This window comes from Haemaphysalis longicornis, unplaced genomic scaffold, assembly GCF_048455015.1.
Source record: "Haemaphysalis longicornis isolate Haplotype H1 unplaced genomic scaffold, Haemaphysalis longicornis Haplotype H1 scaffold_10, whole genome shotgun sequence".
In the NCBI taxonomy this organism is placed as follows: Eukaryota; Metazoa; Arthropoda; class Arachnida; order Ixodida; family Ixodidae; genus Haemaphysalis; species Haemaphysalis longicornis.
The window spans coordinates 144,532,604-144,547,128 of NW_027526204.1; the positions used below are offsets into that span (position 1 = coordinate 144,532,604).

Below are 14,525 nucleotides of genomic sequence, written 5' to 3' on the forward strand. Positions count from 1 at the left end.
GCTCTCCCAGCAATTGCAGCACACAGACCTCTCTCAACTGGTCTTTTGCACCTCTGTGGACTGGGAAGCAACTGCAAACACACGACACGCTCATAAAGCAACACACATTTCAACAGCGAAGCTGTTTAGCAAATTGTTATTTTTCATGTCCGCAGTTAAAAATACCAAGAAATTGCTGAGCGCGCGTACATGAGCACAGGCCTCGCAGCGAACGCCTGGCAGTTAACAAAATCAAGAAAATGCCTACAGCTCGTGTGTGCGTGCCTCACGATGACCACCCAGCGTCCTCTGTGCATGTTTGTCAAGCCAAGCATACCCACTTAAAGAAATTGGCAAGAGAGAGAGAGAGAGAGAGAGAGAGAGAGAGAGAGAGAGAGAGAGAAGCGTGCAAACATTTGCTCAGAACGATAGACTTTTGTGTTCGCCATAATTGCAGCAACACTTGCGCGGAACGAGAAAGACATGTCATAGGGTGATGTCCCTCGAAGTTGCCGTCCAATGATAATCACTTCCAAAAAAATGAAAAGCTCACACATGGTGGAGTATAGAGGTCGTTGCAGCAGCGAAGAGTCAGGAAATCGGCTGCAATCGTGTACTTACACCTCCGTGATGGTCGTGAAGGTTGCGTACAGCTTTGCTACCTTCAAGTCTTGCGCATTAGTGTGAGCTTCCCCCATTTTTTTCCTCCTCAAACAAGCAGCCGAAAGAAAGAAGTGCGGGTCACCAGTTACCAGTTCCAAAATGGGCAGCAGCCATTTCCGAATCCACAAAACCCTCGTTCCTTGGTCTGACCCTTTAGAGGAACCATCAGCACCCAGCAAGGGCAGAAACTTCGCTGCGTATTTTTTTTAGCTTGCAGGCATCTCTGGTTATTACGCCATCTTTGGAAAAGCATGTTACCGCAAAGCAGGGTAACTGCATTTGGGTGTGCTGGGAATTGGAGGAAATTATTTCGATCCCTCTGGGCTTTGGGACGCACACCCAAAGGGCCTCTGCGATCCCCTCTTCTTCAATGAGACAGGACAAGCCAAACAAGTCACCTCATTCCAAAAGCAAAAGGAGCAGCACAGCACATACCTTCCGTGACTGGGCCGTTACAGGACGCCTCCGATGCCCGACCCTTGTGCGCCGGCGCCACCTGGGAGGAAAACCACACATGCACAACGTGTCAATTAGCATGACACCAATCGAACACCGACACCGACCACGAGTGTTTATAAAAACGAAAAAAGATGTTAATTGGTGTCATGAGTTTCCCCGACCGGACAAGCTTCTGTCCAACTCTCGTCAAGTAGCAGTAAATACGGTCACGGCCAGCGCAGAAGAGCAACAAGAGGCGCAACACCCACGTAAATAAAGAGACAGAAAATGGGCGTTTAACGCGCTGAAGCTACCTGCCGTAGTGGAAGGCTACGGATTAATTCTGACCACCTGGAGATCCTCAACGTGCAGCAAAATATTGGCACATGGGCGGTTTTTGCTTCTCACTTATGTCTGAAAAGCGGCTACCGCGGCCGGGCGGGCTTAGGACACCTTAGCCACTGAGCCACCGCGGCAGGTATTCAAGCAAAGTCACCTCACCCGAACTTTTCGGCAAAAAGAATCCCCCACAGTTAAGATTTCAATTCGGGCAAGCCATCTTCATTGATTACGGCCCAGCTAATGCTCTAACAGTCTCCCTTACGTGCTTCTGCTGCGACTCGCTCGAGTCTTCGGTGTGGTCGGGGCTAGACGACCGGGTCAGCCTCTTGTTGACTGCGAGCGGCTTTTCCTTGGCTGCCACCTGGGGCCGTGACGAATCCGAGTTCTTGCTGCCGCCGTCCGAAGAGGAACGTCGCCGCTTCGTGGCAGCTCTCGTCGCGGTCGCCTTGTCTGCAACCGAAAACGTGCAAAAGCCACCACACTATTTTCGGCCAGAAGACTACACCTCCCGCGAATTGCCCATGAAAGTAAGGCTGCAACTTGGTGGATAGTAAATGCTATAAGTTGAGCCGATTTTAGCGAGAGGTCACCACAGCCAATGGGTGTGTAAGTATTCGCGATTTCCTAACTGTAGCCAGAGCAAGACTATTGGCTAACACAGTCCGATGCAATCGGTTCACAATTCCTCATTGCCTGTGGAAACCCCTGATATGATCGGAAGACATTAAAGCAACCGTAAAAGACCCAACTCAGTGATTCTTAAAGGAGCACTGACACCAATTTTCGGCGTTAATATTATTGCACAGTTCGCTTACTAGCTGGCTGAAATATGAGCGGACTGCGACGCGAAGAACATAGTTCAATTGGATCTCATTTATTGCGCCGATGGAGCAGCGCGCGGAGCAGCGCTTAGCAAATGGACATCAGCGTGACATCACTCCAGGAGAGGAAAAAGAAGTGACGCGACAGCGCTGGTCAAAAACTCGTGACGTCACTTCACGCGCGCGGCCCCACGAGCGGCGAGCGGGCGCAACACCCTCTCAAGCAGGCGCCGTTCGGGATGAAAGCGCGGGAATTTGAAACAAACGATTTTCAGGCCGTTCAATGTATTTGAAGTCCTGTTTCAGGTTCGCCAGACCATTAAGCACTGATAAAAGCAATAAAAGTGTAACGTGAAATTTTCGTGTCAGTGCTCCTTTAACGGATTTGCGGGAGAGACAAAAATTGAGCTTGAAGGTGCAGCAGTAAGAACATTGCCATCTTTTTAAGGTCCACTTTGACCTTGTTTTCTGACAAAATATGCAAAATTCAACAACTCAAGACTACCTTGTCACTTACGCTATTTGATAAACAGTAATTCTTCTAAAATCAAGGAGATGTATTTCCACTGATGCATTTAATAAGGAGTTGAAGATTTGCCATGTTTCCGAAAAGCTTAATTAGAAACATAATTCACGGGGCAAAAAATGTTTTGGTCACTTGTCCTGACGAGTTTTACCTCTCTGAAGGGCAGCATTGAAATTAAACTTGCACTTACCACAAGAGAATTAGGAATTAGGACCATTGGCATACCTGCCAACTTGGATATGCCCAAAATCGGAAGATTTTATTTTTGCAAGCAAGGAGAAGGCAGGATGGGGTGCGAAAAACCAAAACACCAAATGTCCACACACTTAACATTTCTTGCATTTGATATTGCCCTTATGCTCTGAAACACGTCACAATGTGCGCAAATAAACTTCACGAGTGTCGGACCTCGGAAATACTTGCCTAAGCCTGCACCCCTACAACAAAGCCTACACTGCACAGCCAGACAGCCACAGAGCAAGCGTAGTAGTAACTCTGACTTCGTTTCACTTCGCTAGTAGCTAGCCAGCAGTGACGACTGCGGTTTGGCTGTGTGGCACACAGAGAGTTTATTTTCCAGCACGAGGACTTCCGGGATGAGGTTTGGCCATTTTTCAGGAGATTCTAGGCCATACCCATTGAATAAAGAGGTACGGTCAGAATCCAGGAGTCTCTGGGACAATTCGGGAGGGTTGGCAGGTATGCATTAGTCAAGACACGGCAGGGATCGTCTGGCCATCAACACTAAAAGGGCATCTTCACGCAATCTCGCTGGGGCAGTTACCTGGTTCTACATCTACCTTAAAGTTCCGAAAGAACGGCCACTGAAAGTACAGAGATATGAAGTGAAAAATGCGGGATGGGCGATCTTTCGGGTCGATACGAAAAACTAGAAAAGGTGCTTGCACCGCCCACCAAAACTGTAGAGATTTGAAAAAAAAAAAAAAAAAAAAAAAAAAAAAAAAAAAAAAAAAAAAAAACATACGAGATAGGCGAACTTTTGGCTCAAGTGCGGAAAGGACAAATAAGTGGCCGCATCAACACACGAAGAAATGATTCGCATTTATTTTGTTCACTCATTGGTGCTAAAGCCATCGATTTTAGGGGGTGGGTGATATTTGGGGTCCTTTAGTAAACTGAATATTTCACCCCTAAAGGGGGGTGGGTGGGCGATGTTTTGGGGGGAGGGCGTTCTCTCGGAACTTTACGGTACTCTGAAAGTCCACTTAGAGTCTCCCTTCCCGGCGCCACACGAGGCGCTCTCCATTTTTTGCCCAATGTAAGGTGCGGCTAGGGGAAAGCACGCGGCAGCAACTAAGCGGCATCAGCAGTGGGGAGAGAGGACAAGGGTTCGGTGGTCGGGTTGGGTGGGTGGTGCTTCGGGGACCGTACCGGTCACAGCGGCAGCCTTCTGGCCGGTGGGGCAGGCAGCGGGGTGGCGCGTCACGTGGCGCCGGTAGCAGCCAAACCAGAGCGACTTTCGCCGGCGCACCACTGGGTACGCCCGTCGGCCACCGGACGGAGCGTCTCCTGGGCGCGGCCGCACCAGACGTCAAAAATACTCGCAGAACACAGGACAGCATGCATGCGCCGAAAGCGTCCGCAAAAGGTGCTCCCACCACCACGACGCTCTATAGCTGCTGCGCGTGAAATCAACTGGACTAGCTATGTTTCAAACAATGTGCAGGGTCTTCTCGCACACAACGCACGAGTGAAGTGTTCCACCGAGCTTCAGAGGCCACTGCCATTGCTTGCTGGTAGCGTTGAATCTGGCATGTCAGCTGGCAGCCTTTCAACGTGACGCACACAAGAAGCTAACCGAAGAGATTCCAAGTATGAGAAATTACGTTAGAGGATTGTCGCTGGGGAGTTTCGCTTGCTCTGCATGTCGATATCTCAATCTTTTTCCCGGCGAATTTCTTTTCTGTGCCACCTCCAGTGCTTATCACCCTTTTTGACCTCTGACCCAAGTCCTTGCTCACAGAACTCTCCCCAGCTCTACCACTGACAATTCTAAGAAACTGCTGATAACAGCAGGTGGCCAAAGTCATTTGCCAGTGCAACAAAATGCAAGCTAACCAGCCCTGTGCTTTCAGATACAACGGAGCCCCAGTTACAGCGCTGCAAGCTTGAATGCAGTGGGCCGTTAAAGGGACACTAAAGGCTGAACGAAATTTTGTTTTGAGTGAAAGAACATGTGCTTCGTAACTCTCTCGGCTTTTGTTCGACGAGAAGCAATGCGTTATTTGCCGAGAAACGAGTACATAAAAAGTGGCATTTCTCTCTCCAGTTTCCCTTTAATTTTTTCGTGACGTAGCCATTACGTCACAAAATGGAAGCGAGGCATCGGTACGCTTTTCTGGCTGAGGAGGCCGGCTTGGACTTTTATGATTTGCCCCCGACGGAATGAGAAATGATTTGTGATTGATGCCCATGGCAGCAACACAGCATCAACCGCTGCCCAAGGCCACACACCTGGGAGGCGATATGTGAAATGGGTATGCCGTGTGAGCTTTCTTCGACGGCGCTCTAGTGAGCTCCCGCTGGTGCCAGTGTGGTAAACAGTGAGTCAGTGAAAGGCGACCAGTTGCGATTGCGCTCTCCGCTTTGAACAGTCGAACTCGATAAGCTCCTTGATTGCACATTCCTTGCATAAATCGCCTGCGAACATTACAACTCTCCCGTGCCCAAACATAAAAACAAGGGCAGAGCTATGTGATGCTTACAAATCGTTTATCAACAGTGGCTTGTGGCAAATGGAACAGCCCAAGGTAATTACACTTTACCTTTCACGGGCAATAAGGTATGAACCGCGCGCGCGCATGCTTTACCGATAGCAGCATCTGCGCGCGGAGATTGGAAGGTTAGAAGCCCAGGTGGGCCACTTAAACATCTTGTTCATTTTGTCGCTTCCTGCCTGGGTTATTGCTTGCAGAAGCTTGGGCATTCGCCGTCATAAGTTACTGACTTCACTAATTGTGCACCTAAGTAAAGCATGTCTTTTCCAAATCGAAACCAAAAACATTGATGGCTGACTGAAGTGTGAGGGAAGCAGCCTGTCTCGCAATGCACAAGAGCTGTAGTCTGTGTTTTTTTAAATTAGATCAGCTCATGGAAAGCTTTGATTTACATTTATTTCATGTGCTCAACCACCTTTTTAGGTGGTTGAGCACGTGAAATAAATGTAAATCAGTGTAAATCCGTGTTTAGCCATTTAAATCAATGTAAACATGAATCCCTGTTTATGCCAGGGAAACGTTTATAAATGCTTCTTCAATGAGCTCTCACCGTTCACAACTTGTGACATCACAAACCGCAGTACCCAAAAGCGTACGGGGCGTCGACACCTGCTTTCACATTTCTGGCATTTTCTCCCTTTTGGTGTATTTGATTCTTGGCACCGTAATCTATCGGTACAGGCTAACTTGTATTCACCCTTTAGTGTCCCTTTAAAAGCATCGCTCAAATTCACAACTAACCACCGCTCATCAAACGTAAACTAAAGGGTCCTGAAACACACTCTGCAGTCGCTATAGTCCACAATGGGTACAGGTATGATCTGTGAAGCAGATCACAAGCATGACATTATGCTTATGTGGGTGCAAAACACAGCCTTTCAAGTAGAACTAAGCCAACACCGTGCTAATTCGCTACCACAGGGGGTATATCACGAACTTGGGATCTCAGATTTTTGTGACATTTGTTTTTCACGTATTTTTTACTACAGCCAGGCATCCATCACACTCTATAAAGGAGAAAAGGTGGAGCACGTCAACTGGTGCTCACACTATACTTGGGAACAATTTAAGAACGGCAACGGAAGTTGCCGCTGTGCCTCATCACTGCAGCCGGATGTTACTCCGCGTGGCGCAAGTAGCGTTACTGGAATTATTTTGAATATGGCACGAGCCATTTTCGTGATTTTTTGGACTTAATATTCTTATAAACCCCTGCAGCGACGACAAACTACGCGAGAAAAGGCTGACGATATCACGTATTTATAGCAATCTCCTTTCAAAAAGAGCGCGCCCGTTGACATCCGGGTCCGTCGCTTAGGAAAAGTGACACCGTACACGAGCTATTGCCGTTCTTAACTTGTTCCCAACTATAGCCACCTATGCAGCATCACAAAAGCAGCAGCTCCACACTACTAACAGTACAGGCCTACTTTACACCTGTTTCTGCACTCACAGAGTGCAACAGGGCAACACTGGTTCAGCTCGAGCACAGAAAACAGTGCACGTTCACCTTGAACAGAGACAGGCGGGGCAGCGTAAAACTCAACACGTTAACTATCCCTAACTACCACCTCCGACACTTATGCACCGACCCGCACGTGCAACTGCAACTTTAAAGACCACTCACCGCGACCGGCTTCAGCAGGCTTCGTCGACTGGTTCGGTGCGCCGGCGACTTCCACCGGTGCGTCGGCGACTTCAGTCGCTGGTTGCTGCGAGGCCGAGGTCTGCGTTGAGCCCCCATCAGCATCATCCGCCTCCTGAGTGGCGTCCGTGGTGTTTCCAGCCGTATCTTCTTCGTTCTCGGACGGAATCACCTCCATTCCCCGAAGTCTTCGGCTGAACCGCTTGCGACCATCTTCCCCCGCGGCGTCGACTTGTGCCGGATCGTCGGCCGGCCCGTTGGTGGCCGGCTGGGTGGTCCGCGGGACTACGTAGTAGTTCTTGGGAACGTAAGGCACGGGCTCCTCACCTGCGAGAGAGAGCACCCGATGCCCTTTCCTTCCGTGTTTCCACTGAAAACGTTCATGAAGCTAAACCATGACACGTAACAATCACAGCTCAGCTTTTGTAAGCCTTCCAAAACACATCAAAGGAAGTAAGAGCGTGTACTTCAACAACCCCTGGTAGTGTTCAGCAAGCTTTAAAGAATTACAGCAAGCTTTAAAGCAGGGGTTCTCAAGCATGTTGGTCCCAGGGAACCCTGCTAAGTTCCGTTAAGTGCCAAGGAACCCCCCCCCCCCAACTCCCGCCAGTTTTCATTCCATTCATGCTACATTAACGTGCAATAAATTCAAAAGCAAGTAAGGGTATCGTCTTTCTTCCCGTCGACTTTACGCGAATGCGTACTAGCGACACCTATCTCCAAACAGGAGAAATGCGCATGGGGATAATATAAGGCCGAGATTCAAGTGAAATAGTTTAACCACGTGGCCCGTTTTTGGAGTTTGGCTGGCTACAAGCTGCTGGCGAGATTTATTGCGCAGCTCGCGCGTTTCTGTTATGCGCCGAGATGTGCTTACTGACACTCGGGCGTGAGTAATGGAGGTTCCTTAGATCGATCGCACCTCAAGTTTACCATATAAGACTTTGCGACTGCGGAACCAGGGAAGATTTATCAGTGGCTCGCGGAACCCCGAGGAGGGGCCTGCGGAACCCCTAGGTTCCGCGGAACCCACTTTGAGAAACCATGCTTTAAAGAATTGAAAACAATAGTAATCCAGGTATACTGAAACAAATAACGCAGCTTTGCCTTCAATATGACGCAGAAGAAACGACAAAAACTGAGGTCCCTTCATCCCGAAAAGAGATCGTAATGGTGGTAATCAGAGATCGTTGTTGGAAACAACGTCACTGCATTTTCGTCCCATGACAACCCACACAAAAAAAGACCACCCAGTGTTGTTCAGACCCCAATGGCGCAGTTTGTACCCTCCAATGCAGGCCCCCCTAGCCTCACCTCTCTCCTTGCGTGCCTGGAGAATGTCCTGGCAGATCTTCTCGAAGCCCCAGTCGAGCTCAGTGTCCACCAGGGCGTGGGCAGCGTCCTGCAGGGCACACGCACGGTGACGGATGTTCTTGTCTGCAAAGGTGGGAAAGGAGCAGAAGACACGGTCAAGAGGCCACAAAGAACCCTTCCGCACAAGCACTTTAGGGCAAGATGACCTCCCACAGCCAGTTTCCGAAAAAACGTCCCAACAGCCCGTAACCTGCCAAAAAGACACCGTTACCCGGTGAAGCGCTCGAACCACAAAGTATGTGCATATCGTAGCAAAACTGAGTTGTTTAAGTTATCTTTCTTTCACAAGACCATCCGGGAATATAACACCCTACCTACTGCTACAGTCAGCGTTGTTGATAATGAAGCGTTTGAGAAGGCTTTTTGTGAAACTGTGTGTGTGTGCATGCATTAGTGTAAATTGCACGTTGTTACTCTGCTTGTATTTTGCTCGCATAGCAATTTTCATGTATGCACCCCTCCACTGTAACGCCAGTAATGGCGATGAGGATAAACAAATAAACAATAAACCCCCATTTCCATCAGTTTCCCAACAGCCTGCAGTAGTTGAACAGGCTGCTTTCGATCTAAGCGCCTGTACGCGCAACCCACCCATGGGGTCCCGGTCGGGGTTGTACTCGAGGGCGTTGGAGCAGATGAGCTCGATGTCCTGCAGGAAGTGGGCGACCGTCTGGTACTGGTGCCGGTCGATCTTGCCCATCATGGTCTCCAGGTCCATGGGCTCCCGGATCACCTCCAGGTAGTCGGGCACCTCGGACGCGTCCACGGGCTTGGCAAACATGCTGTAGCGCCGGTCGCGCATCAGCTTCGTCAGGATGTCCCGCAGGAACAGCCGCAGCTCCCGCAGCCTTCGTTGGTGGACAAGAGGACAGGAGGGAGAAGAACGCCCGTCAGACGGCCGTTTGGGGCTCTTGAAAAAGCTTTACTCGTTAAGCCAGCATCAGTGAAAATTCAGAAGCAACCAGCCTCATCTGACTTGAAGGCGAGCAAAAGACTAAGCATGCGGGACTGGTGATTCTTGCCTTCAAAGGAAATGAGATGCATGGTCTCTTTTAACAGCAAAGCGGTTTAGCAAATTGTTTGGTGTCCGCAGTTAAAAATACCAAGGAAATGCCAGGCACTTGTGTGTGTGTGCCTCGCGGCAACCGCCCAGGGTCCCTGGTGCACATTCGCCGTAATCGTGGCACTAATTGCTTGCAACGGGAAAGACACGTCATAGCGTATGCCCCTCCGAGAGAGAGAGAAAGAGAGAGTTCTCCTCACGTGGCCTCTTCCTGCTGCCGCAGGCGTTCCAGCTCGGTGGGCGTGAGCTTGCGTGGCTCGGGGGGTGGGGCGGCCGGCAGGCTGGGCATCTGCTCGGGGGTGGGCCGCTTGGGCCGCGGTGCGGCCGCTGCCCTGGCAAACACCGGGGCAAAGAAGCGCCGACGCTCAGACTCCGTCGGAGCCCGCAGCTCCAGCACTTCCGAGGGACCAAACAGCTGCTGCACCTGCAACCACACACCAGCAGGGGGTGAGGGATGTCAATTAGATTGTCATGTTTGCACTCTCAGTCACTCGCACACTCAGCCAACCCACACAGATTCCACCGACCGACTCCTTCATTCCGCCCGCCGCATACAGTTTCATACAAATACAGTGTAGACCGCTTATAACGTATGCCGCGGGAGCCGCAAAAATCCGCACTATAAGCGGTACCGCACTATAACCAAAACGTGCGCGAATTCAACCAAATCGGCACCTACCTCTCAAGTCATCCTAAATTTTTTATCACCCAAACACACAGCGCCTAAAAACGAAGGCACGGTCTTTATTTCGTATTATTTTTAACATCAGCCGCTGCTGCCGGGTCTCACACATTGCAAAAGCGCGGTCTTACAAACGGCGAGTGCGGCTTTAACTTCCATTGTGTTTGTGTTTTGAAAGACCATGTCTGCGTTTTTTGCATCTATGAAGATGCCGCAGGACATGATAAGAAAGGCCAGTAGGATTTTTTTTTTTTTTACCGCACCTTGCGTTCACAGTGCCTAAGGCGGCTGCTTATCAGCGCAACGTACTGGTGGTGGAAATCTTCGCGCGGCTCGCTTGTTCGGGAAGAGCGGTGGCTTATCTGCACAACGTTCTAAAGCGTGAACCGCATGGAGCGATTTCTCGCGAAAACGTGCAGCGCAGGCCACAGGCGCGGCGACGCCAACGCGGATGCAACTGACGTAATGTGTGCGGCACGGTAAGAGGCGGCAACATGGCGTCGGCACTGGCCGTGAAGTGGTGCAGGCAGCTCCAGCGACCACTTCTAACCGCTTGCTGAAATGCCGCACGAGGCGCAAGCAAAGATGCTCATGTAAGAAAAGAGCTGATAATGTGACCGCAAAGTGGAATATGAACTGCCATCCACGCTGCTTGTGAAAGCGCCCATCAAAAAATACCGCGGTGCTAAGCCTTCATCTGATCGAGGGACTTAGGCCTAAACACCTCTGGCACGGCTAGCCGGCTCGGAGCGCTTCGAATCTCCCGCCATTATGTGCGCGTCTTTCCATTGGTGCAAGTCGTCAGGTTCTTCCCACTGCCACGCGAAGAAGCCACCGCCAGCGTGGAATCGTAGACACGAGCATGAAAAAAAACGCACGCGCAATGCCGCTGTGCACAATTCGTGTGCGAAAACGGGCCATGCGGTTCACGATTAATAGAAACAACTTGCCACGCGTGGACGGGGAGCCGGTCGCTATCTTCCGAGGTGCATCAAGCAGGGTCAGTTGTGGTTATCACGTACGCGCGAACTAAAGGGTGCCTATTTTTTGCTTCTGTGTCAAAGTTAGAGGAGAGCAACGGGTGCGCGCTGCGTCAGATGGCCGATTTCATCATTTCTTTTTTTCTTTTGCCACCCTAAAACGATGCCCCAGCTGCGCCGGTCTATGAGCAGACCCGCCGAAAAACCGCACTATAAACGGTATTGTGCTTCGGCCAACCGCATCTTCAGCGGTATGCTTTTGCATTGAGTTCTATGGGAGGCAAACCGGTGGTCACAAAAACCCGCGTTATATCCGGTCCCGCACTATAAGCGGTTACGTTATAAATGGTCTACACTGTATATACTAGAGGGAAATCTCACTGCAGTCGCGGGCCGTCGTGGCCGGCAGCGCCATTGCCGCTAGCGACGTTCCTCGCCTACTTGGCTTGGCTGGCCATATGAATTCTTGTTTGTCTCAAAGCCAAAATCAACAAAAAAGGGTAACAATTTTTCTTGTTCATCGTGCATGAAGCTTCTACATAATCACTGACAAATTAATCTTTCTGGAGGGTCAAATTTATAATAAAGCAATTTTGATGAACCTTCTACACTGATGTTTCTTGCAGCCAGAGCCACCTTTTCAGCATGTTCATGAGCCATGCCAAGGACAAAGGAACGTGCCTGCCCGGTACATGACGGAACGCTCGCTGAAGCGTGGCTCCCATAGACAGTGGCACCAGATTTCCCTCTAGTGTATATTAGTATAAAAGTCTATGGCCCGCCGCTCCCGGGCTCTCCCCACACTCCACTCTTCTTTTCCCTCAGTTCAGATGATGATGATGATGGCGCAGTCACGTAATGCCCTCTCTCGGTGTCCACTGGCACCACCCTCACAAGATGCGGCACCACAACAGGCCCCCCACACTAAATGCAGTCTTCTGCAATTCATGCACTCCTTGAAGCTCTACTTTGATCAAACGGCACTCTCCACTACAAACGTGGAACAGCCTGCTTGATCCACCTAAATGTGAATGAAACTGTGATACCCACAGCATGTAGCCAAGCATAAAGCCTGCATGAATTAGGATCGAGTTCAAAAATCAAGGCCCCTTTCTCAAGAAACATGGTTAAAATTCAGTTTTTTTCCATGTAAAGTGAGTGAAGTCCAAATCCACAATCTGCCCGCGTAAAGTCCAAAGTCTAAACTGCCAAAGTCCAAAGCCTAATTCCACTTCAATTCAGCCAAAGTCCAAAGACAATGCCTGTGCAACGAACACAAAGAAATTGCTGAGCGACCCGAATGCGATGATGGCGCAATCGGATAGACGTCAGCTTCATAATGCAAGGGACCCAGGTTCCATTCCGACCACAGGAAGCGTTCTTTCCTTGTTTCATCATCATCATAATCATCACTGTGTGAACTTGGCTTTCCTGCAGTGCATTTCGGTTATGACACTGCCACCAGCGAGACCAAGAAAGCTTCGCTTAAAAAAAAAGAGGCCAATTTACACCAATGCCAGAGTTTTGCATACAAAGGCTGCACTTTGGCTTAGAGGTGCGCTGTATAGTGGACAGCTAGAATAATTTAAAACACCAGTGGATCTCATTGTGTGTTAAAGTGTTACACACACATTCTGTCTTTTGCCTCCAGTGTGCAAAATTAGAAAAAAAGAAAAGTGAGTTCACGAGGATTACCAACCGCTTCATTCTTCACCTTTTCTATCACCACATCTCTTTCCTTGAAACTTTAAATTAGCAACGTTACCAATTGTTCTCCCCACTTACAGCGAAACCTCGTTACAAGGGACGCTGTAACAAGAGACAGTTGGTCATAGGAGACATTTAGACAAAAACAGTTTGGTTGGTTTCCCCATGTTCGCCACATCACATACAAGCGACCTTCGTTATTAGAGACAGAGTGAGATAGGCAAGCGAGCCAAGCCTGCACGACACTTCCTAGGTCCCTTGATTGTCTCTTGTGACAAGGTTTTGCTGCATTTGAAGATTATCTTCAACGACACATTCACGGCTCTAGCCGAGTGTCCACCAGCTTTGCGAGCCGCCCAATCAGAACCAGGTCAAGAGACGCAGGGTCGCGACAGGCAACCCTGCGAAGGGCAACGGCAGGGGAACCACCGCTAACCTGCACGGGGAGCTGGTCGAAGGGCACGTCGGCGGTGGCCAGCCAGAACACGGGGGTCAGGGGCTCCAGGTCGCTCAGCAGGGTCAAGAAGGTGGCCCGCACGGCGTCGCCCACGGTCTCCCACCACTGACACACGTGCGGCAGGTACAGCACGCCGGGCAGCACCCGCTGCGCCTCTTGGAGGACCTGGGTGGGGGCAGAGGGCACAGCAACAGGGTCAACCACCCAGACCCCCCAAATGGCCCCCCCCACAACTCCCAGCCTTCATCAACCCATCTACGTCTGCTGCAGGTACAAAAGGGCAAAGGCTTCTCCCATATTGATTGTAGAGCTTAACGCGCGACGCACCGCAGGCAATTAGGTGTGCCATAGTGGAGGGCTACAGATTTATTTTGACCACCCGGGGATCTTTAGCATGCGCCGAAATCTCGTACACACGGGCGTTTTTTGCTTTTCCCCTCCATCAGAAAAGCGGCCGCCGTGGCTGGGAATCGAACCCACAACCTTGTGCTCAGCAGCACAACGCCTCAGCCGCTGAGCCACCGCGGCAGGTAAAGGCCTCTCCCACAGACCTCCTCTATACCTCGCTCCTTCGCCCAGTTATCTTATTTCCCCTCTAGTCCAGTCTCCTGGTAGCCACTTTGAGACAGATTCAAAGAGGCACATTTCCCCACCCCGTCCATATGCACTTACTCTTTCTTCCCCACACAATTCTGGGCTAAATGCAGATTCTGCCAGAAACCTGGAACTCTGACACACGTAATGTTTGACTGCACAAAAAACTCAAACCTTCCACCCCTGAACCCGCCCCCTTCCCCTGAGCAGTGGGAGATACCGCTGTCCAGCTGTTGAACCGAGGACAAGATCCTGCTTGTGACCAGGACTACGGCAGCCTGGACAGCCCACGGGCTCCTGGACTTTATTACAGTGTAATAAAGTTCTCTCTCTCTCCACCGGCTGTCACTTCGTCTCCGCATTCCATGCTCTGTGCAATTGCACTTCTCTCTGTTGATCTCAGCTAGGATGTCTTCAGAGTTTGCTAAGTGCCACCACTTTGACCATCCTTCTTTGCATGGCCCACTGGGCTAACCCAAGTTTTCTTTCGAGGCATTTAGCAAGCCCCCACAAAAG

The 14,525-nt window shown here is 50.3% G+C and overlaps 1 protein-coding gene across 6 annotated transcripts in view; it reads right to left on the reverse strand.

Annotated features, from left to right (window-relative positions):
- Positions 1 to 14,525, reverse strand: part of LOC144159568 (ATPase family AAA domain-containing protein 2-like) — a 47,980-nt gene that overhangs the window by 4,209 nt on the left and 29,246 nt on the right. For 5 of the 6 annotated variants that reach the window (XM_077691139.1, XM_077691138.1, XM_077691143.1 and 2 more), the window contains exons 16-23: positions 13,395 to 13,580; positions 9,790 to 10,013; positions 9,118 to 9,374; positions 8,467 to 8,589; positions 7,135 to 7,479; positions 4,162 to 4,299; positions 1,685 to 1,872; positions 1,078 to 1,138 (exon numbers count right to left, since the gene is read on the reverse strand). In XM_077691139.1, the coding sequence (XP_077547265.1) occupies positions 1,078 to 1,138; positions 1,685 to 1,872; positions 4,162 to 4,299; positions 7,135 to 7,479; positions 8,467 to 8,589; positions 9,118 to 9,374; positions 9,790 to 10,013; positions 13,395 to 13,580 (1,522 nt within the window). The remainder of the gene's footprint in view (positions 1 to 1,077; positions 1,139 to 1,684; positions 1,873 to 4,161; positions 4,300 to 7,134; positions 7,480 to 8,466; positions 8,590 to 9,117; positions 9,375 to 9,789; positions 10,014 to 13,394; positions 13,581 to 14,525) is intronic. The other variant, XM_077691140.1, reaches the window with a different exon arrangement.